General features: G+C 39.9%; 1 protein-coding gene across 1 annotated transcript in view; it reads right to left on the reverse strand.

Moving 5' to 3' along the window:
* Positions 1 to 2,577: 2,577 nt before the first annotated feature.
* Positions 2,578 to 25,042, reverse strand: part of PAX9 (paired box 9) — a 34,862-nt gene continuing 12,397 nt past the window's right edge. Inside the window, exons 3-4 of the mRNA XM_073554132.1 lie at positions 7,251 to 7,476; positions 2,578 to 3,004 (exon numbers count right to left, since the gene is read on the reverse strand). Of these exons, the coding sequence (XP_073410233.1) occupies positions 2,907 to 3,004; positions 7,251 to 7,476 (324 nt within the window). The 3' untranslated portion in view covers positions 2,578 to 2,906. The remainder of the gene's footprint in view (positions 3,005 to 7,250; positions 7,477 to 25,042) is intronic.

Raw genomic sequence — 25,042 nt, forward strand, 5'->3', positions numbered from 1 at the left:
GTCTTTTTTATACAATCGTTGCTTTACCTGCTGCAGATCTAGCAGTGCTCAGAATGCTGATATGTGTGTATAATCCGCCTACACCACTGATTGGCAGCTTTCTATGTATACTGGGCATTGACAAAAAGCTGTCAATCAGTGCTGGGGGTGGGGTTACACAGAGTAGTTGATTAGGAGGCACAAGGCACCTAGTCCTGTAGTGATAATCTCCTGCTGATAAAACACTAATTATATTGATACAGCAGCACTAGTATTTGACACATTGCTGGAATCAGGGTCTCTGCTCCTCCATCATTCTGCTCTCAGATTATATAACATAACCTGCTGACAGATTCCCCTTTAATTAAGGGAACACTTGTGTAAGATGCCTTAAATTCATTATGAGTCGTACGTTTCTTAAAGAAGAGGTCTTCTCCCTTTTTTTCACCCTAAGCCCTCCTAGTTATGTATATGATATAGTGCAAGTGTATTAAAATATTTACTGATCGCCATCTTCCAATCTCTCTAACCTCCCTCCAGTTCTCTTAGTGCCCATAGGACCTGTAAATTGACTAACTGGCTCACACAGGGATTGGTGAGTGGAGTTGAAGTCGCTTTCTCATTGTAAGTCTATGTAGCCTTGTTTGGTTTCTCATAGACAAAATGGAACAGAAGCTCCGGTCACGTAATGTGAATTGGCAAATTGAAGACCTGTCATGTACAGTAAATCAAAAAGGACCAGAACAATGCTCGAAACCGAGGAAGGCGGCAATTGGTAAGGATTTTAATACACTTGCACTACATCACATATATAATTACGGGAATATGGAAAAATTGTTTAAAGAATTTGGATGATTTTTAAATTTCTGTGCTTACTTGTCTGTTATAAATTAAACCTCCCATTTCAATTTGCACAAAAAGTTTACAACATTTCAAGAAGTTGTATCCCAGAATTATGGCAAAAAAAGTGTGATGAAGGGGACCTTTAGGTTTCATTCTTGGTTTTGGCTTACAAATACTGATCCAAAGTACTGAGACAATCACTGCCTGTGGAAGACACCAAAGCATCTATACCAAGAGTGGCCACATCTTTTTTTCAGTGTGGGACCCAATTCTTGTGGAACCTAAGTTAGATGATGTGTCTATGGTACCCATTGAGATCTACTAGTACTTGCTCTAAGGTGCGAGGCTGGTGGCCATAATCTACTGTTTGGCTAGTGATAGTCTATAACACCGTTATTGGGTTTAGAGCATAATGCTAACCTAGACCCAACCTGTTGGAGTGAAAAAAAACTTTTTTCCTGATCTATAAAAAAGAATATTGATAATTCAAATTATTGTAGGTCATGCTTTAGGGTACCCTCATGTGTGCAGTATATTCATGCAGATTTTGAAGCCAAAGCAAGGCGTGGAGTACAAATTAGTAGATGAATATTACCTATATAATTCCACTTCCGTTTCTACTTGCTTTGGCTTTAAAAATAAAATAAAAACTGTATCGAAACATGTCATGTGAAAGCACCCTGAAAGGTGTTGTTCACCCTAACTTTTTTTGTTCAAAAAGGGCCAAAATTGTTAAATCTAAAGTATACAGTTTCTGCGTTTCCTCTTCCAGCCATACTGGCATGTGATTGGCATCACTGCTATGGCCAGTTATTGGCTGCAGATGTCACATGTCTGTTCATCCAGGACTAGATGTATAGTGATTCATGGAGAACCCGGACGGTTGTGGGAGATGAGTGGCGGGAGACTGTTATATACTGTAATTTTTATTTTTATGCAATTTAGACAATTTTTTTAAAATAAATTGATGGGAGGACAACTCCTTTGAGCCATTACTGCAAATTATTTTGCCCATTTTAGAGGTTGCACAGCACCACAAGAATTAACAAAATACATAAGTGACCACAAGTAGGTCCGTGGTTGGCCACTTGTTGACCATGTTTATTTATTGAGATAGGATGGAGGTTTAACCAGTGAAAAGGCAAAGACCACATCCTACATTTAACCATCGCCAAGCTCTGAATCATTCATTGAAGATTGAATACCCTAAATATTCAACGGGGACCATCATGAGGTTTTTTTTCTCCTTTTTAAATTATCTACAAAAAAATTCACCTGTAAAGTAAAAGACAAAATATTACCCCGACCCTCCCGCCCATTAGTTAAATTGGACCATAATAATTAAAACCTATACAAAAAGACAGAACACGTTTTCACATTTCCGCATTGGTTTGTGCTGGTCATCTACCATATGTTTACATATCCTAGTAGACGTTGGGCCAAGATGTGTTTTATTTAATGCTTAAGAGGCTGAATCGTTAATTGTAGGAATGAGTCCTCCAGATTTTATCTGGTTCGATCACTTTGAGTGATCATAAGCCTTTGTGTAGTTTGGGTTTTAAACCCATAATACCCCATTTTTGGCTGTCGAAGATTTGCAAAGCTTGACCCAGCACGAGGTGCAAGTCAAAAATCCCTTCATTTCCTCTTCACATTGAGTTCAGGTTTCATGACTAGATTTTTTATGTGTGAGAGATTCTAAATTTTTAAAGCTACAAACCACAAGTCTTATAAAAGGCAAATAGATATTGAGCATACGGTAACAAAACTTTTTCTTTTTGTTTTAGTTCAACGGGAAAGTGGCATGTTTCAAATTCCATAGGAAGGTGCAGAGATATGGTTCATTGAATCCAGAGAAGATTCTTTCACAGTATGTCCACCAGGTGTATGTCTTTCATGCTGACCACATATCCAGGTGAAGATGAGACAGCTGGTTGCTTTGCACAAGTGGTCAGGTGTTCACGATCCACAAGATTGGCAGATTTCTGGCAATGTTCCAGTTCTGTATGTGCAACTGGCTTGATAGGATGTGGAATGTTTTCTGTGATACTTGTATGTCAGATTGCAGAGGTTGTCCTTCATTTCTATGCACTTGGCATATGAGCAACTGTCCCGTGGCGTTGGGATATGTGGTAGGACTGCGGAGATTTACGCGAATGGATGCTTACTTTTGTTTCTTCTGCTAAAAAATCAAAAGGAAAAGAAAAATTCTATAAAATAGAATTTACACTTCTTTCACATGCTAACAGTTTATTTATAGGGAATCTGTCACCAGGTTTTTGCTACCCTATCTGAGAGCAGCATGATGTAGCGGTATGAACCCTGATTCCATCGACATCTTTCTTACTTTTCTGGGCTCTGAGTACTAAATCATTCTTTTGTTTCTAATATGAGCTATGCATGCCGGCATTTTTACATTTGTGCCGATAGTTACATTGGATATTTGTGCCTCCACTGTGAAGCTGGCATGCTGATCTAATGTGATATTCAGTTGTTGAGGGTTGGAGTGTGGTGGTCGTGTGTGTGTGTGTATATATATATATATACAGTGGGGAAAAAAAGTATTTAGTCAGTCAGCAATAGTGCAAGTTCCACCACTTAAAAAGATGAGAGGCGTCTGTAATTTACATCATAGGTAGACCTCAACTATGGGAGACAAACTGAGAAAAAAAAATCCAGAAAATCACATTGTCTGTTTTTTTTTTTCATTTTATTTGCATATTATGGTGGAAAATAAGTATTTGGTCAGAAACAAGCAATCAAGATTTCTGGCTCTCACAGACCTGTAACTTCTTTAAGAGTCTCCTCTTTCCTCCACTCATTACCTGTAGTAATGGCACCTGTTTAAAGTTGTTATCAGTATAAAAAGACACCTGTGCACACCCTCAAACAGTCTGACTCCAAACTCCACTATGGTGAAGACCAAAGAGCTGTCAAAGGACACCAGAAACAAAATTGTAGCCCTGCACCAGGCTGGGATGACTGAATCTGCAATAGCCAACCAGCTTGGAGTGAAGAAATCAACTGTGGGAGCAATAATTAGAAAATGGAAGACATACAAGACCACTGATAATCTCCCTCGATCTGGTGCTCCACGCAAAATCCCACCCCGTGGGGTCAGAATGATCACAAGAACGGTGAGCAAAAATCCCAGAACCACGCGGGGGGACCTAGTGAATGAACTGCAGAGAGCTGGGACCAATGTAACAAGGCCTACCATAAGTAACACACTACGCCACCATGGACTCAGATCCTGCAGTGCCAGACGTGTCCCACTGCTTAAGCCTGTACATGTCCGGGCCCGTCTGAAGTTTGCTAGAGAGCATTTGGATGATCCAGAGGAGTTTTGGGAGAATGTCCTATGGTCTGATGAAACCAAACTGGAACTGTTTGGTAGAAACACAACTTGTCGTGTTTGGAGGAAAAAGAATACTGAGTTGCATCCATCAAACACCATACCTACTGTAAAGCATGGTGGTGGAAACATCATGCTTTGGGGCTGTTTCTCTGCAAAGGGGCCAGGACGACTGATCCGGGTACATGAAAGAATGAATGGGGCCATGTATCGTGAGATTTTGAGTGCAAACCTCCTTCCATCAGCAAGGGCATTGAAGATGAAATGTGGCTGGGTCTTTCAACATGACAATGATCCAAAGCACACCGCCAGGGCAACGAAGGAGTGGCTTCGTAAGAAGCATTTCAAGGTCCTGGAGAGGCCTAGCCAGTCTCCAGATCTCAACCCTATAGAAAACCTTTGGAGGGAGTTGAAAGTCCGTGTTGCCAAGCGAAAAGCCAAAAACATCACTGCTCTAGAGGAGATCTGCATGGAGGAATGGGCCAACATACCAACAACAGTGTGTGGCAACCTTGTGGAGACTTACAGAAAACGTTTGACCTCTGTCATTGCCAACAAAGGATATATCACAAAGTATTGAGATGAAATTTTGTTTCTGACCAAATACTTATTTTCCACCATAATATGCAAATAAAATGAAAAAAAAAAACAGACTGTGATTTTCTGGATTTTTTTTTCTCAGTTTGTCTCCCATAGTTGAGGTCTACCTATGATGTAAATTACAGACGCCTCTCATCTTTTTAAGTGGTGGAACTTGCACTATTGCTGACTGACTAAATACTTTTTTTCCCCACTGTATATCTATATATATATATATATATATCTTGCTTTGTTTCTGGTGTTATATGGACGTATATTTTGGGACCTACACCGTTTGGCCACTATATTAATGGAGTAACTGATGCTAGCCTAGTACACCTATGTTACATCTACCTCTAGAAATTGTCAGGGACCTCGTATCATACAATACATTTATGTGGTCCCAGTGACATCTGCAATATTGATCACCTATTTGATCGTTCTCCCACCATTAAATTATATTTATTTTTACTACACATTAGGTCTAGTGTACATTAGGGACTTTAGGGCCAGCTGCTGTGTAGTGGGGTTGCCATAACGTGGAAACTTAGGGTGCCAACCTGCACTGTAAGGTGGGGCATCCAGTAGGGATTTATAGTGCTTACTAGCCCACATACTGTATTATTTACCCCCAGTCTCTGCTTTTTTTGTTTCCCTACTGCCCATATTTTTTCTTTTTATCTCTTAATTTTATGCATTTGCCTATTTAAATATGTCCCGGCCTATCATGCGATACTTTTAAATAACTTTCTAATAAAAGTTACATTTAAGGGGTCTTTTTTTCTGTTTAGTTTTTCTCTGTATATCACCGCCCACCTCAGTGATTGTCAGCTTTCTGTGTACACTGTGCATAGGCTGAAAGCTAATCAGTGGTGTGGGTGGGGCTATACAAAGCTCAAGAATATGGAGCACTACCTGTCAGCAGGTTTACTAGTCCTCTAGTGATAATTTCCTGCTGATAAAACGGTTTTGTTTTTTTTAAAGAAAAAGGGGGAAAAAATTAAATTACATCACATTACCACAAATACCAAAGGTCTTGTGGATAAATTCCAAAAATTGAAGCAAATCGTAGTTGAAAACTGTCTTGATCTCACCCAAAAAAGAGGATTTTAATGGACACTAATAAAATGGATTTTTAATACCAAGCCAACAAAAAAATAACACACTTTTTATGTATTATTTTTGTTTGGTTCTTTGAATTTTAATGGACAAGTGGATTGTTAATGCCCTCTTTTTGGTGCCAGATTACCACCTTTTTCACGTATAATTTTACAAAAACTACAGTAAGTGACATTACTTGAATCACGGTCTCTGTCTCTAAATGATGCTGCTCTCAGAATAAGTAGCAAAATCCTGGTGACTCCGTTTAAATGGAACTAATGTCCAGGTCCTCAATTACATATATCTATATTACACATGTGGTCAAAATTGTTGGTGCCCCTCGTTTAATGGCAGAAAAACCCACAGTGGTGATGGAAATAAATTGAATCTGACAGAAGTAATAATCAAAAATCTATGAAAATGAACAAATGAAAGTCAGACATTGCTTTTCAACCATGGTTCCACAGAATTTTTTACATTTCTGTGGAAGCATTGATTTACATGAAACCTCTGCGGACCCCCTCGCTTTGTACGTACGCTGCAGCACTGTGTTACTTCTTACTTACATAGGCTGAAAAATACACAGGTCCATCAGATTCATTTCCCTCCACATTACGGTATACATTCTCTTTCGCTAGATTATTCAGAACCCACAACGCCCTTTGTTACGACTTTACTAAGCCGTTGCTGAACAGTAAAGTCTGAGGCAGTGCTGGGTTAGTACAAAGAGCAAGATCTCGATCTTTCACAGAGAGAAAGACCACGGAGGGTTTAAGGATCCCACAAACCAGAAGGTTGGGCTTCACATTTGAGAGATCTTTTGACAATTTATATTTGAAGAAATCACTAATCTGGGGCTGCCCATTCTTTTGCTGAGTTAAAAGGGCATCCACAGATGGGTGATAGGTACTCTTTAATACACAAGTCAGGGAACACTTCCAGTTTTGAGTTGAGTGCTTGCTCAAGGTTATGTTAGTGTACATCCAATTTGTTTGTTTTTTTTTAACCAAAACAGTTTAAAAAAACTCTCTGTTCATTTCTATGAGAATTCTACTTTGTTGTTCATATAAGGAGTGTTACCTTTTTTTTAAGAGGCTTTAAAAAAAAGTGCATGGCACTACTTTGAAGCAGATTCCGATTAAATACACTTCACATCAGATAAAACCAGATTTGTGAAAATAGTGTGCAAGGCAACCATTAATAGTGAAAAGCCACCTTATTAATATAGCAGAAAATCAAATGAGCTGTGTCAATAAATTGGCTTTTTCTTAGTATTAATGGTTGTCTCCAACACTTTTATTTTCTCTTGTGGTTTCATATATGATAAGCCAACATCAGGTTTATTTGATGCCCATATAATGGGTTCTGGGCTAGTTTTCTAGGTGGTTCTCACCTTCTCGTGCTGTGTGCATGCCTTTAAATGCTAGTGATGCGGCAATGTCGCAGTTATGAGGAGATAATGGCGTACCCCCGGTATGCTGCCATCCATGACCTGTCACATACCCTGTGGGGGCTGCTGTGCCATATGCCATGTAAGGGGACACTGGTGCTGGAGTGGGGTATGGAGTCATTCCTGAAGCTGCAACAAAACTACCAACCGTTGGTAAACCACTGGCTGTCTGCAAAAAAGAAAGGCAAAGAATTAGTGTTAAGATTTAGATTCACACAATTTAAGAATCTTCATTTGCATTCCTGCTCGTCTTGTCGGAAATACTTTTTATGAATTATGTCCCAAATATGTATATGTAGTCTACAGTGGGGAAAATAAGTATTTAATACACTGAAAATTTTGCAAGTTTTCCAACCTACAAAGAATGGAAAGGTCTGTAATTTTTATCGTAGGTCACTTCAACTGTGAGACAGAATCTAATAATAAAAATATAAAATCACAATGTAATATTTTTACATCATTTTAATTACATTTTATTTCATGAAATAAGTATTTGATCACCTACCAACAAGCAAGAATTCTGGCTCTCACAGACATGTTTGTTTTTAATTAAGAAGCCTCCTACCCTGGACTCATTACATGTATTAATTCCACCTGTTTGAACGCATTACCTGTATAAAAGACACCTGTCCACACATTCAATCACACTCCAACCTTTGCACCATGGCCAAGACCAAAGAGCTGTCTAAAGACACTAGGGACAAAATTGTAGACCTGCACAAGGCTGGGTTGAGCTACAGGACAATAGGCAAGCAGAATAGTGAAAAGGCAAGAACTGTTGGCACAGTTATTGGAAAATGGAAGAAACACAAGATGACGATCAATCTTCCCCGGTTGGGGGCTTCATGCAAGATCTCACCTCGTGGTGTAAGGAAGAATCTGAGAAAGGTCAGGGATCAGCCCAGAACTGCACGGAAGGACCTGGTAAATGACCGGAAGAGAGCAGGGACCACCGTTTCAAACATTACCATTAGTAACACACTAGGTCATCATGGATTAACATCCTGCAGGGCACGCAAGGTCCCCCTGCTCACGCCCCATCACATGTCCAGACCCGTTTGAAGTTTGCCAATGACCTTCTGAATGATGCAGAGGAGGCATGGGGAGAGGGTCATTTGGTCAGTTGAGACCAATATAGCACTTTTTGGTATCAACTCGACTCGCCGTGTTTAGAGGAAGTAGAACGAGTACAACCCCATCAACACTGTCCCAACCGTGAAGCATGGTGGGGAAACATCATACTTTGGACAGGATGACTGCACTGTATTGAAGGGAGGATGGATGGAGTCATGTGTCACAAGATTTTGGCCAACAACCTCATTCCCTCAGTAAGAGAATTGAAGATGGGTCGTTACTGGGTCTTCCAGCATGACAATGACCCGAAACACACAGCCAGTACAACTAAGGAGTGGCTCCGTAACAAGCATTTCAAGGTCCTGGAGCGGGCTAGCCAGTCTACAGAGCTGAGCCCAATAGAAAATCTTTGGAGAGAGCTGAAACTCAATGTTGCCCAGCTACAGACCTGGAGAAGATCTGTATGGAGGAGTGGGCCAAAATCCCTGCTGCAGTGTGTGCAAACTTGGTCAAGAACTACAGGAAACGTCTGACCTCTGTAATTGCAAACAAAGGTTTCTGTACCAAATATTAAGTTCTGTTTTCTATTGTATCAAATACTTATTTCATGCAATAAAATTCTAATTAATTATGTAAAAATCATAAAATGTGATTTTCTGGATTTTTTTTAGATCGTCTCTCACAGTTGAAGTGTACCTACGATAAAAATTACAAACCTCTTCATTCTTAGTTGGTGAAAAAACTTGTAAAATCGGCAGTGAATCAAATACTTATTTTCCTTACTGTATATCATCACCACTCTATTCTTTGGGCTTTGTCTGGCATTGCATCTCAGCCTCTCTTATTAGAAAAGTTGATTGTAGTATCCCATAGGTGACAGTGGTGCTGTTGTTGGGAAATCAACGCACAACTTTTTTTGTTGTTGACGAATTCATACTGCCATATTAGGCCATTTGGGACTTTAAAACTAACTAAATACACATGGTGACACTGAAGCTTAAAATGTAGACTAAGAAGTGAGATCTGAAATGAGTCACCAGCTGTGGAATACAGTGACGTTTATAGTCTTCTTCAGCTTCGCAGTCTAAAGGCCCCGTTACACTTAACGATGTCCCAGCGATCCCACCAACGATCCGACATGGATGGGATTGCTGAGACATCGTTAGGCTGATCGCTGGAGAGCTGTCACATAGACAGCCCCTCCAGCGATCAGGACCAGCAAGCAAGCTGGTATCTTGGATATCCACTGTTTACCCTGGAAACCAGCGTGCACGCTGGTATCTAAGGTAAACAGTGGGTTTCTAAGAGCCGCACGACTCTTGGATACCCGCTGTTTACCCTAGAAACCAGCGTACACGCAGCGATGCGTGCTGGCCAGCGGGAGACCAACGATCCAAAAAATGGCCCAGGACGATCCTGCACGATCAGCGATACCAGGCAAGGGGGCCGGTCGCTGATGTGTGTCACACACAGCAATGTCGCTGGCGAGATCGCTGTGATGTCACAAAATCAGCGATCTCGCTGTGTGTGACGGGGCCTTTAGGGGTACTTCACACTAAGCGAAATCGCTAACGAGATCGCTGATGCGTCCCCGATTTTGTGACGCATCAGCGATCTTGCTGTGTGTGGCACGCATCAGTGACTGGACCCCTGCCGGGTATCGCTGATCGTGCAGGAATGTCCTGGGCCATTTTTTGATCGTTGTTCTCCCGCTGGGCAGCATGCATCGCTGCGTGTGGCAGCAGGACACCAATGATCAGAGAGCTCCCAGCGCTGTAAGCAGGCACTGGGAGCTGGTATCCAAGGTAAATAGCTGGTAACTAAGCACGCGCGTCCCTTAGTTACCGCTGTGTACCCTGGATACCAGCGTGCTCGCGCTGGGAGCTGGTATCCAAGGTAAACAGCGGGTAACTACGGGTAATTACCCGCTGTTTACCTTGGATACCAGCGTCCTCACTGGCCCTGATCGCTGGTGAGTCTGCCTGTTTAAGAGCTCACTAGTGATCATGTAGCGATGCACCAGCGATCCTGACCGTCGTATCATTGTCGGGATCGCTGGTGCATCATTTAGTGTAACGGGACCATAAGCAGTGTCTTTGTAAGTCAAGAGTGTGGTCATGTGCCTGGGAAACACATGATGGTTCCTAGGGAGTTCCTCTCTCCATTACTGATTTTCCAAGTTCTAATATAATGATACAGAAATAATAGTAGTGTGGCATATCCTTCTAGCTTTTACAGAATCTTCCATTGCTGCTCTTGCTCCTCCTGTAGGCTTCATTTGTTCTGCCCATGCTCACTTGTAGTGAGTTTATGCGTTGCATATGTATTGCGGTTTATTTTTATCACAAGCAATTTACACACACACATTATTGCCCAATTTCATGACAAGATCATGATTTTTTGGAATTCACGGTCCTAAAGTAGTAGGAACATGTCCCTTATTGTAGAGAAAACTTTGAAACCCATTTATGGTTAAAACATGATGGTCTCCAAGCAACAGCATTTTCATTCTGTTGGGCATATTGTCATCTTAGATTGACTTAAGAAAGATAATACCTTCCAATGACTGACATCTTTCAACAAAGCAGCTTTAATAGGTTTTCTCCTATCTGTGCACTTTCCTGGTATGAGGAGTTGCCCTGTGGATCAGCGACACTTCTTAAGAGTCTCAATGGCTTTCATAGGAGTGGAAATCACTTAGATGGATAAACCGATTCACAGCTTATTGACTAGAGGCCTACACTTCCATTCTCTCAATCCCACAAACAAAGGCGATGTTTGCCAAGTAGTTTTGACCTTAAAATTTCACACAAAGGATCCTTTAAACCTGAGCCACCAAGACCAACTTATTCCGTTTGTTTAGACATCACCTTGAATGATCCGAAGTAAACAGCAGGACTTTTAGAGAGCCCCCAAATCTCCTGAGCGGTGGCAGGTGAATTAACCTTTCAGTACAATCACATCTGTAAAGATCTCCAATTTCAGGAAGACGGGCCGCCTGTTTGTGGGAAGCTTTGTAGCCTATGTTATTTTACTAGGTCAGGTAGGAAAATCCCATAACAAGGTCCTAGAGACGTTTGGTCTTTCTCATTCTTGTATTGTTCTACCCTTTTTAGGAGCAAAATTACCATTCCTTGAAGATACAAAGCCCACCACCAGTTAATCCAGTTTTAATGGCCCACCACATAGTTACCAATCTATTTTTTCATGGTGACACCAGCTAACGTCATAAAGGCAGTATTGAATTTAGCTCATATTTTTCTTTCCCAAGTTCTCAATAACTGAAAAATAACTAAGGTTTTTTTTCTTTAAAACTAAAACCTCCTTATGAAACGTATATTGTATTCATAGAATTAAGATATGTGCACAAGTTAAATATTTGCAGCAGATATCTGCACTAAAAACATGGGGCTGGCAGGAAAAAGCTACATAAAATATTCAATTTTTCACGCATTTGTATTTACATTTTTTTTCTCCAATTCAGGTGCAGTGAAAACCACTACAAAAAACACCGAAGGAACCGACATGCTGCAGATATGAGAGAAAGAATAAGTAGCGTGTGCATGATATTTCAGAAATAGCAATCAGTTTGCTGGTAGCCTAAAGTAAAACTAAAAAAAAAATGGCTGGCCCACTTGTTAGACAGAACCTAGGATAAAAATGATGGTTCTGTGTTGGCCTATTTTTCAGTTTTGCTTTAGTTCTTTGGCTCTCCTCCTTTTGTTTTCATCTTATGCTTTGGAACCGTACAGTGAAACATTTGGAAAAAATGCAGCAACATATGAACAAACCTTTATGCCCAGTGTCTAAGGAAATAGTAAAGGGCTTGTCCTGGATACATTTTTATTTTTGCAGCGACCCTCAGGTCCAGCAATGACCCTCTGCTGCTGCTGTTCCAGTCTTTGTTGTCAAGCGAGGAAAACTATATAAACATAATGAACTACCCGATTTGATTTAGTTTTTTGTACGTTGTACATACAGGAGCGTGGCTCCCCTTTTTAGGGCTGTTTATTTTGATTATATAACTTTCCATGGGCAGGTGTCTCAATAGTCGGGACCCAGGTCCTATTCTATTGATTTCTACATCTGCTGACACATAGTGAGGTGATTTATAAGAGTTAGGTACCGCCCTAATTGGGCTACACCTTGTCGTGATGGGTAGAGTTGAGCGAAACAGGTCGGTCAGATTCAAAAGTCGCCGACTTTCGCCAAAGTTGGGTTTCGCCGAGCGAAACCTGACCATAGCGTGCTGTTGGCCATGTGGTCGGCGACCCGAGCGCCAAAGTTGGATTTCACAGAATGCTTGCACGTGACATTTTTTCAGCCAATAAGCAAAGACGTACACTGTGGGCAACGAGATGACATGTGCAGCGTCCGGGGAGAGAGAGAGATTTCGCTCACTTTAAAAAAGTGGTCCATTGGCATTGCAATGGGCACTTTAGTTGTGTTTACAGTCCTCCACTCACTGCCGACTTTGCTTCCCCATTGACATGCATTGGGTTTCGTGTTTCAGTCGGACCACCGACCTTTTCCGATAGTCGGCCGATTTCGTTCGACTCAACTTTTGAGAAAGTCGGATTTCATGAAACCCGACTCGACCCTAAAAAAGGCAAAGTCGCTCATCCGATGGGATATCTTTTACATTTTTTGATCAAAACAATGTTAACTAAGTACCCCATGTTATTTACATGTACTATTACTATTTATTCACTTACTACAGGGTATTTGCTCATTTTGTGTTTATCTTGGATTCTGGTTACGCCACTGTACGGAAGACTACAAGCTATACACTGCTTGTTACTTCTACCCTGACAAGTGGCATCACCGCATTCAGTGACTAAGGACCCATGTTATAAAATTAAAACCTTCTCTTTCCCCACGGAGTGTAATCTGTTAAAAAACAAAACAAAACAAAGGCAAATTTTATGTTCATTCTGTCTCAGGGCAGTTTCACACGTCCAGATAATTCCGGTACCGGAAAAACCAGTACCGGAGCTATCCGTGTCCGTGTGCATACGGAGGCCATCCGTGTGACATCCGTGTGCTATCCGTATGTCCGTGTGTACCATCCGTGTGCTGTCCGTGTGCTGTCCGTGTCCGTGTATTTGAAAAATTAGTTTCAATGTTAACCCTTTGACTTTTAAAAACGCACACGGATCACACACGGACAGCATCCGTGTGCGGTACGTGTTTACACGGACCCATTGACTTGTATGGGTCTGTGTGATCCGTGCTGTTGCACAAAAACGGACATGTCAGCATGTTTTGCACACGGACACACGGTCCGTGAAAACACGCTGACATCGGCATAGACACATTCATTAGAACGTGTCTACGTGTCAGTGTCTCCGGTACGTGAGAAAACTGTCACTACACGTACCGGAGACACTGACTTGTGAAACTGTCCTCACACAAAAAAAATTGAATTAAAAGTGATCAAAAAAATAGTTTGTGCTTCAAAATGGTACTAGTGAAACTCACAAAAAAACAAGCACTCATACTACTTAAAAATAAAAATGTTATAGATCTTACGAAAATTGTTTTCTTAAAAAAAAAAAAGTAAATATATATATATACATATATTTTTTAAAGTATATAAATTTGTATAACCTTTTCATGTCATTATGCCATTAAAACAAGAATTCTGCAATTGTTTTTTTTGGAGTTTGAGATAATGGATCAACTTTCTTTTTTGATCTATCTGATCTCTCAGTTATCTTTACCTCAGTATTTATAATGTCCGTTTGGCATCAAATAAACTTTTTGGTCTGCCATCTATGAACAGTAGCCCCAAAGGCAACCTTAATCCAAAGTTGCTCAATGATTTGTAATTTTTGAAATTTGTGCTTTTTGATAACTAATGATGAAGATGCAGTTCTCATGCAAATGTTCCAGATTTCTCTCACTGCAATAGTAACAAAAATGGTTAAAATAATAAATAAAATCTGTCTTCATGGCAATATAAAAACAAAAGAAAAAATTAAAATCAGATTTCCATGGTTGAAGTCACAGAGATATGAACTACCCATTTATCGGAATGGGATAAATTACTCGTATAATGTTTTCTTTTTGTTGACTGAGAGCTGCCATGTTGATTTATCCAATGAACCAAGTCATTCCTAAAATTGTATCAGGCCAAGTGTTGAGTACATTGTAAACACTGTCATCCTCAGAGATCACCATCATCCAGAAATCATCCCCTGCCAAGCGGCAAACACAGAAGAGTAGAATTATACTAATGAGATAAACAAACACCAGTTGTCAAACATTGGATTTAGTTGATTGACGTTATCCAAAGGAAATGTTTATTTTAATTCTGGCAGATCATTTGGATCTCTCCTTGATTATTATTATTATTTTCCATTGTCTTTACATTGGTTTTATATTTATTTAATAGGAATGTTAAACCCCTCCAAGAGTAGGCCCAACCTGCAAAAACAAATTATGGGCCCCTTGCTCTCTAACAGCTCATCAGAAAGCATTTTATTCATGTCTTCTTTCCAAAAAATCTGTCACATCTAATCCCTCACAATTTTATTAGCTGTTTGCTGAATGTATGAAAAGGGACTTATTTTTTATCTCTTCATTTACAGTAAATCCGTGGCCAAGAGTATGACAGTCCAACAATCTGCTTTACTCATGGCTTCTGTTCTTTAATCACCAAAAAGAAAATAAAACTGCAAACTGCAGCACAAGTAGCCAGGTATATAATAATGAGTGCTAAGTTTATATTGGACTCTGTAGTTGATGGGTAACCAGTGCAACGACTGGCACAGGCTACAGGCAACAGTGTAGCAGTTGGAGAGGAATATGATCCTGGCTGCTACATTCAGGATGGAGAGGAGAGAGTGTTTAGTAATCGGGAGACCGATATATATGTCACTTTATATTTCTCTCAAATAAGTAAAGGAGTGGCAGAAGCGATGAACTCTCATATACCCTAGGTGACTACTGCAGCCAATCACTAGCCTGAAGAATTAAATAAAAAAGTACAGATACTTGCTTGGCTATCTCCTAGCTTGCACTTCTACTGCCATTAACTGTTTCTTCCAGATCATAGGGGACGTCAAAGCTGCAGCCTATTAGTGGCTCCTTATTGGCTGCAGTGGACGACCCCTGCCAGAGGAAATGATGAGACAACAGGCCACAGGCACCAGTTCTGAGGAATGCCAGGAGTATGGTACTTTTTGTTTTATTACCACTATGGGCCCATTATTGCTACAATATTTTTTTGATTAGGAATATTCACAGAGTATGGTCACGCTACTATTAAGGCCAGTACATTCTTTTTTTGTTGTTATTTGATGGTGTGTAGACCACTTTATTCTCCCGTAAAATAACAGAGCTATGAGAAACCCATTACGAGACATTGGGATCAGTTAAGATCCATAACAAAAAAAAGAACAGATACTCTGTCCAGCGTTGCCCCGGTAATAGCAGAAGCAGTGCCTTAAAAGGAACTTGTCAGGGAATTCATGCTGTCCGAACCATGGGAATTAATCAGAAACCGGCTCCTGCGCTCTTGTCGAGAGTTTAAAACATACTTCAGCCGTAAGCCAGGAACAACGTAACTAAGATGATTAGTTATGGGGGAGGGATGTGATGATGGAGCCTGTCTCTGATTCACACATCCTTTGTATCGGGCAGCATTAATTGCCTGACAGGTTCCCTTAAAGTGTGTATAGAGCCCAACATTTCCAAGGGCGAAATTCAAATGCCAAATATGTTGTAAAAAAAAAACCTAGATATTAATGTAACTAATAAAAGACGTAAAGATAAATCTGCAACGCTTTGTAATGCGACATTTCACGTTGGGTTCAGCAAACACTCGTCCTGACAGGCTATTGCTGCATCTTAAATAGTAACTATTGACCATAATAGAAGAAATGGTGAAGCGGGTACAGTAATCCAGGACATTGTCATGAGTAGCCAAGAACAAGAAGTCGCCATCATCCTCATTCCTCTCCTTTCTGGTAACAGTAGAATGTGTGTACGGGAAGCAATGGCAAGGAAGAGAATTAGAGAGTACAAAAGAAAAGCCAAGGTCAAGAGATTGATCTTGATTTTTGAACAGTGATAAGAGCTCTCTAAGCCCCATATTATTAGAGGCTTATTTGTCAAATGCTGGCATGTATCCAGCCCTTTAACATGTCAGTGCTAGAGTCATCATCCGTTTCACCACACCGATTTCTCTTAGGCATTTCTTCTCTTTAGAGAAAAGAATCTGGATTTTGTTGATGAGAGGCATCACTGGTCGGATAGCTCATGCAATGGCAAGTTGATGGGGGAGCTGGAAGGCATTCCTCATCAAAGACTGTTTGTGTAATGACTCAAACTGATTAAATCGGACCATAAACTTCACAACAACATTAAGTGTTTTCGTCTGACGTTAGATAAAAATGGTCTTTAAAGGGGAAAGCAGCTATATGAAAATACATAAAGTGTTAAAAATATATTCTTCCCGCCAGTGCTATTTCCTTGCTGTCATTTTATTAATTCCATTTTCCAAGAGCCATAGCTTTTTTATTTGTTATTGCTCACATTCACTGGCAGACGCAGACAGATGAGGCCTCTGTGCAAGAATAATATATGTACTTTTTGAGACCAATGGCTCATCATAATGCACAATTCCACCAGCAATGTAGGTGGAAATGGGACCCCTTACCTCTTGGGCCCCTGTGCGGCTGTACAAGCTGCACCAATTATATAAGCACCCCTGGTCAGATTACATGGATGTTTTTTTTTTTTTATTCAACCGTACTATGAAGTTCAAGCAAGGGTTAAGAAATGTGAAGGTCCCCCAAGGAATGAGAGTGTGCATCTCTGAAACTCATCGGTTCAACATTGACCTAATAAAGTGAAGACCTTGTAGAGTATTGTGACACTATATACAACATACACAGAAATCAAGGCCGAAACGCTGCTACCTACCGGCTGGAGCACTCACCAGTCGCCACAGAACAACTTTCATTTGTATTCTACAACAGTCAGTGCAAATAAATCCCAACCAAAACCACATTACCAGCAAAGCAATTGGAACGCATTTGCCAGCTAATTTGGGACAACAAGAAGGTTAGTTCATTCTAGCATTACATTGACTGCATATTGTAATTACTAGTGATGAGCGAGTATACTCGTTACTCGAGATTTCTCAAGCATGTGTGGGTGATCTCCGAGTATTTTGGCGTGCTCAGAGATTTTTATAGTTTATTTCCTGTTTGTTAGGCAATCCCTACATGTATTCAGGCTGTCTAGCAGCCGCAAATCATGTAGCTATGGGCGACAGAAACTAAATCTCCGAGCACACCAATATACTCGGAGATCACCCAAGCATGCTCGGGAAATCTCGAGTAATGAGTATACTTGCTCATCACTAGTAATTGCTTCCGGCCACACCACTGAGTAAGATTTATGGTGTAAGAAACACCGCCACTATTGATAAATTTTACAAACAGGTGCATCCATGTCTCATACTTCCTCCTCTTCAGATCCACCCATTCTGGCAGGAAAATGCCAAAAATCACATCACACAAAAATGTTGCTATTCTTCCAAGTGTTTACGCCAGATTTCTGGTGTAAACACTTTGATGAATCTGGGCTTTCATGTTTTTTATGGTTCAATCGCTTTTGGTTCCTGATAGATTGAGGCTGACTATTTTGTAGCCATTGTGACTAATTGATACAAGGACCATCTGTGTGTTTATTACTTGTCAACATCTTTGCCAAGAGATCCCTAAAAATAAGCCAATCATACAGTTTCTCACTGCCTAGCCAGCGATCAGCTGTAATCTGCGTACGAACTTGCTTGCAAAAGCCTAATTTCCCTGCAGCACTCCCATAGGTGATATTAGGCATTACAACATTCTTATTTAAATCAATGAACGAGCGGTTTATAAAAATGTACAGTGTATCCGGTCTAAGCCAGAATATATCGGGATGCGTTCACATGTATAAGTGATAGGAAATTATAAGATAGCTCAAAAACGTCTATAACATCTGAGAATGACATTGTAAAAGACATATTAACTGCTGCCTGACAAAGCGTATAAAGCCGCTTCCTGAACACGGACTGGTGCAGACACAAGATTACTGTGGTTTTCGACTTGCAAAATATCTCACATGTAGTATCCGTGATGCTATGTTCACGGCATTAAAGACATCCTGCTCTATAAATCAGTGTACAAAAAAACGAGGAAAAGCCGAGAAAGATAAGACGTTCTCAGGCAGAATGAATTGAGAACACATGCAAAAATCCTATTGTAGCAGCCAAATGTAGGGAATCATTGACTCATTATGGCTGTGATATAACGTTTCCTGCAGACCATTATCCTAGTCAGTGTTCGTGTGGGAAGCCTATCTGCCGGGGCAGTCTGAGCACTTAATGGTTGGTATGCTTATTTCTGCTCATTTTCACATGTAGAATAGTCATAGACTAGTAAATCCATTTGCCGGGATCACTGTAGAAATTAAATGATAAAAATCAATATTCCTGTTCCCACGTAAACTGCTTTAAAAACTAAAGTTAAAGGGTGCGTACACTTTTACGACACCCCTCTATTGCGGCTTTTCTATGGACTCGGCTAAAGGGCTTTTTTTTTTGCGGGACAAGTTGTAGTTTAGAATGACACTATTCATCTAACATAAGATAATGGTAACCAAGAAAAAAAAATTCCACGTCGATGACTGAAAAAACCCCAAAACATTCTGACAAATGTAAAAATGACCTGGCGATATGATCCTTCAGGTCTGTACAATTAAGACAATGAAAAACTTGTATAGTTTTAGATTCTAGTGGTTAACAAAAAAAAAATCTGAATTTAGAAAATATCAACACAAATCTTTTTTTTTTTTCTTACGAGTACTCCAGCTTGATTTCTGCACGTTGAGGTGTACTTTTTATTTGTATCATTTTGGGTGCATTAAACATTTTGATCACTTTTTATTGCAGTAACCAAAAAATGTTATTTCTGCCAGTTTTTATTTTTTTTTAATACCAATTACCATATTCGTTAATTACCGTATATATTGTGATAGCTCGGAATCTTATGGATGTAGCGATGCCAAATGTGTGTGTTTTTTTTACCAAATATATTTATTTTCCTTTTTAATATTGTTAAAAATATGAAAAAATATATCTTTTTATTCAGTTTAGGACAAAATCTTTTAATCACTTATACAATATCTTGCATTATTTCTGGATTGCAGTATATAGTAAAAATCACTATCTCCTATGAAGCCCAGTTGGAAGAGCTTCATGAGAATTACAAAAATGAAGGTGACAAACAGGGGTCTTTAGCAATCCACAACTGAGGACAATTGATAGGGACTATTTAATTGGTTAAATAGAGGCACTATGATCATACACCTGTACCTGATGTACTGCTAAATACTAGATAGAAAAGTGATTAAAATATATAAAAAAAAAATTGAAATGAAGCAACTTTGAAAGTAATTTTAATTTCAAATTCATCATTCTATGTCTACAGCTCCTATGCATAGCTATGTGTCTCCATGGCTGCAAACCACAACGAGTGTGTGGACTAATCCTGCAGCCATGGGATTTATGTGGTTCGGAGGTGATTATTAACTAATAAATACACCAGGTTGTGAAAAAAAATCCAAAGTTTGTTTTAAAAAAAAAAAGCGTCATTTTCTGAGACCCATAGCGTTTTCATTTTTCGTGATCTGTAGCTGGGTGAAGACTTGTTTTTTGCTTGCCGAGCAGACGTTTTTATTAGTAACCATTTTGGTGTAGATACAATCTTTTGATCGCCCGTTATCATATATTTTAATGCAATGTTGCGGTGACCAAAAAAAATTTAATTCTGGCGGTTTTACTGTTTTTTTGCTACGCCGTTTATCGATTGGATTAATTATTTTTATAGCTTGAGAGATCAGGCAATTCTGAATGCAATGAAACCTAATTTGTGTATATTTTATTTTTTTAATTGTTTTATTTTGAATGGGGCGTGATTTGAACTTTTATATGTTTTTTATTATTTTAATACGTATTTTTTTTTTTACTTTTCCCTTGCTTCAATAGTCTCCATGGGAGACTAGAAGCTGCCATAACCCGATTGCCTCTGCTACACCCAGGCGATGATCAGATTGCCTCTGTGTTGCAGAAATGCTCACTTTGCTATGAGCGTCGACCACTGGATGGCGCTCACAGCAATCTGTCTATAACAACCATAAAGGTCTGCTGGAGATCTCTGGTTGTCATACCGACTTATCGGTGACCCGCGGTCATGTTACGGGGTCACCAATGAGCGGGATTACTGACGCACTTCCGGCGCGATCACATTAAATGTCGCTGCCTGATTGACAGCAGCCTTTAACAGGTTATAGCTGTGGATGGATCGCGATTCCACCAGCTGCTGTTAGGGGTACATGTCAGCTGTTCAAAACAGCTAACATGTGTCGGGAAAGATGTGGACTCTGCATCGGAGCCCACATCAACGGGAGAGACACGACCTAAATGAACGGCGCATGTCATGAAGGGGTTAAACCACAGATGAAAAATGAAAAACTGTGAATATGTAGTATATATCCCAACACAATAACAATTAAATCTACCACTTGGTGCGCTAAAAAAAGCTCTCACACAGCTCCATCCTCGACAACAAAAAGTTACAAGCTCCAAAAAATGGGGACACAAACCATTTTTGTTTCAAACAAATATAGAATATTTTTTAAAGCCACTGAAATACTTTTAAAAAAAGAAAAAAAACATTTTGTTCCCAAATTGTATTTACCAGACAAATAATGCCCAAAATAAAAACTCAAATACTGTGGGGAATTGCTTTTTTTTTCCCCAGACTTTCTCCTCATTTGATATTTCTTCACGTTTCCAAGCACATTACATGGTGCAATGAATGGTCTCAATTAAAACGACAACTCGTCTCATTAAAAACAAGGATATGTTGGACTGAAAAATAAAAAGTTATGGCTCCTTGGAAAAGGAGGGTAAAAATTAAAATTGGTTGCATCCTTAAGGAGTTAATTCACGCTGCCTGACCCTAATCTCCCCTGACATCATTTGTCTGAAGAGTCGGGTGCCCCCCATACACAGTAGACTGTTGGCTAATTGCACATGTACCCATTCAGCATCTTGGTGACCATTTAATAAAGTATCGGCGTTAACCTCTTTTCGATGAGCAACTCTGCTCAAGATTTTGTTGCAAACTTTGCAACTTTTTGCTCCTCCGTTGAAGCTGTAAAGAGCGACATGTGCTAACACCGTATTCAATAGCACCATAAATGTTTCTATACCATATGGAATTCGTATGTTGTTATATGATTTTTTGGGAAGAGTTAAGTATTTAACTAAAAAAAAAAATAAGATCTAAACACATAACTCCATTGTATGATCAAAAGTTAGTGTAAAAGGCATCTAATTGATAATAATATAACAATGTAAATTATTATTTTAGTCCTAACCAAAAATTTACCAAATAGTCTTACTCAAGAATTGGGCAGATGAGACCCAGTTCATGGACAAAACGGCAAAATTCACCTTGTTTTCCATACAGATTTTGTTGTAGTCATTATTTGTACTGTATGGACAAAATCCACCAGACTGGGAATATGCTGTGGATTGTATTCCCATAGCAGGCCCTCAAATCTGCTGCCTAGTAATGGGATTTAGATTTTTGGCACAGAGAGTACCATTAAAATAAGCAGTAAATCTGCAATGTGCAGACCTGGCTGAATATTATAAATTTTAATTAGAATCCTGAATAGATTAGATCTCATTTTTTCATTTTATTAGAGTAAGAGATAACAAGTCCTTGTCTTTAATTAAAAATAATGGCCTTGTTTTACTAATCCCTTCTACTTTTTAGACAATATAAAAGTAGAGTAACAGTCTGAAAGCCACCAAACAGCACACAGCGGCCCATGTTGGATTTGTTTGGTGAATCCTTTAATACTTTTGGCCACTTTCACAGCACCTTTTGGTTGTTTTTCTCTGCACCAATAATTTGGTGTAAAATTGGAAAATTGGCGAGCGCCTTTTCCATCTGCCTTACGCCTTACTACCTTATCGAACAAGGTGAAAGTGTCTAGAACACTACACTACACTCATTATATATGCTAGCTGTAATAGGAATTCTTTTATTTTTACATAGTAACAACTTATTTTGGAATGTTCTACAAAAGTAAGTAACCTGAATGTGTTATTCTCAGAATTAATATGTATTCCCTAGCCATAGGATAACTTACTAGTGATCGTGGGGACCAATCTCTCAGACCCCCATCATGAGTGGAGCTGAGGTGCGCGTGGTTGACCTCCACTTCATTCATTGGGTATAGGAGCCAGAGAAAGGAGAGTAAAGCAGTTCACCATTTCCAGCAGTCCCATAGACAGTGAATAGGGTGGAGGTTGAGTGCATTCATCTCTGCTCCATTCAAGACGTGACTCTGTAGAGCTGGGGTCCTCTTTTTTTCAGAGCCCAATGTTAAAGGAGCACTGGGGGCCCCAGTGGTTGGACCACGGCTATCAGTAGCTTACATGCTATCATACGGCTAGGGGAATACTTTTGATTCCGCGAACAGTTTAAGATGTCAAGCTTACCATTTTAAGAGTTAAAATTCTGGTACATGACACCCTATGGAAAGTCATTTCACCGATCCACGTAACAACAGTGGTGTACAAGTCCCAATATAGACACAAACCAACAAAGCTGATAAATTGCAGAAAATCATATTGTTAAAACTAAACTATGCAGCAGCAAAAACAGCTAACACTGTAAGGGTATGTGCACACGTTGCGGATTCGTCTGCGGATCCGCAGCAGATTTGACCCTGTGGATCCGCAGCAGATTTGGCCCTGTGGATCCGCAGCAGATTTGGCCCTGTGGATCCGCAGCAGATTTGGCCCTGCGGATCCGCAGCAGTTTTTCAAGGGATATACAGTACAATGTTATACTATGGAAAACATAAACCGCTGTGCACATGCTGCGGAAAATTACACGCGGAAACGCAGCAGTTTATTTTCTGCAGCATGTCAATTCTTTGTGTGGATTCCGCAGCATTTTTACACCTATTCCATTATAGGAATCCACAGGTGTAAAAACACAAGCGAAATCCGCACTAAATCCACTAGAAATCTGCAGTAAATCTGCAGGTAAAACACAGGCATTTTGACCTACAGATTCTGCAGATTCCGCGGGGAAAAATCCACAGACTAATTCGCAACGTGTGCACATACCCTAAGGCCGGTTTCCAAAATTGGTTCTCTTGGTACGTGTGTTATCCGTTATTTTTCTGGGCAGATCATGAACACATAACAACTCACACATACATGTCCTACTTTGCTTCGCTTTTCCCCATGAAAAATAAGACATTACATGGACGTCATCCCTTGGCTGAACGTATTTTACTTTTAATGGGTAGGAGAAACGGGAAAAAATAGATGCAATAAGGACTGAAAAACTGACACACTGACCAAAAATGGATCCCGCAAACTGGAAAAAAAAAATTAATGTGTGAAACTTGCGTAAAACTGATCTAAACATGTTACAGTCTTAAAATATTACTATAGCGGATGTTTATATGGACGGACAAGAATTTATTTTTATCAAAGTAAATACTAATTATATAATTAGAATAAAAAGTAATGAATATCTAAAAGTTACCATAGATATTGTATATATAGGGGAAGGGCCAGCAATCGATATGTCCAGTATAATATATCCTACATGGACCAGATCACGTAGCTAACCACATGCTTGCAGTATATATGTATTTATAAGATTCCACTTTGTTACATTGACGTCTTTCAGCCATACATTGTTTATTTTCGCCATGCCTATCTGACGATATTCAATGGGTGCAGCGCCTGAACGCAGCCCAATGCTCTAATTGTGAAGAGGCAGAGACTCACACGTCAGGATGGCTTCAGAAGGGTTTGCTAGGAGCAACACAAGGATGTTCAACATAATGGTCTGTGAGCTTAGAAGTCAATACACGTGTCTATGACTACCGAGCGCTCTCCCTAGATGTCTACGACTCACTGTTTTGCCAATTGAGCATTGCTTCTGTGCTAATGAAAGCAGGGGGACCTGCACCCTGACACACATTATGCCCTCCAGCCCCGTTGATCAACAAGTGGGTAAAATTCTGTGATATAAGCCCTATGTCCTGGGTCTGGGACTTGCAGGAGTAGGGCGCCAGAATCATTTATTCAATATTTTGATCAACCAAGTGCTTGAAGCTATACATATCCTGCCACCGGCCAGTAATTCCTAATCCCTGCTGGCTTCATGTCAGTAGCAATCCTTCGCTTCCAGATGCATTTAGGGGAAGAGCTATTCCACTAAGATAATTTCAATAGAATAGTAAAATATGATTCGCAAGATTTAGTGTACGAGCATGTTGCGAGATAGCGGTCAGTCAGTGATCAGGACCACCCACTGGTCTCCTAAACCTAGAATGAACAGGTATGTGAATGACTAAAATATAAGATTGTATATAAAATAGAGAGTGGAAGAGTGTGTCTTCTCTTTTTGAGAAGCTGGAGAAATACCTGGGCCTCAAAGGAGAACTGGAGATGTGGAAGGTGAAGGCAACAGTGATTCCAGTGGTGATAGGAGCACTTGGAGCAGTGACCCCCTAAGTTGGGAAAATGGCCACAACAGATCCCAGGAGCAACATCTGAG

The sequence above is a fragment of the Dendrobates tinctorius genome, unplaced genomic scaffold (genome assembly GCF_039654945.1).
Source record: "Dendrobates tinctorius isolate UK_male_01 unplaced genomic scaffold, ASM3965494v1 ptg000208l, whole genome shotgun sequence".
Taxonomy (NCBI): Eukaryota; Metazoa; Chordata; class Amphibia; order Anura; family Dendrobatidae; genus Dendrobates; species Dendrobates tinctorius.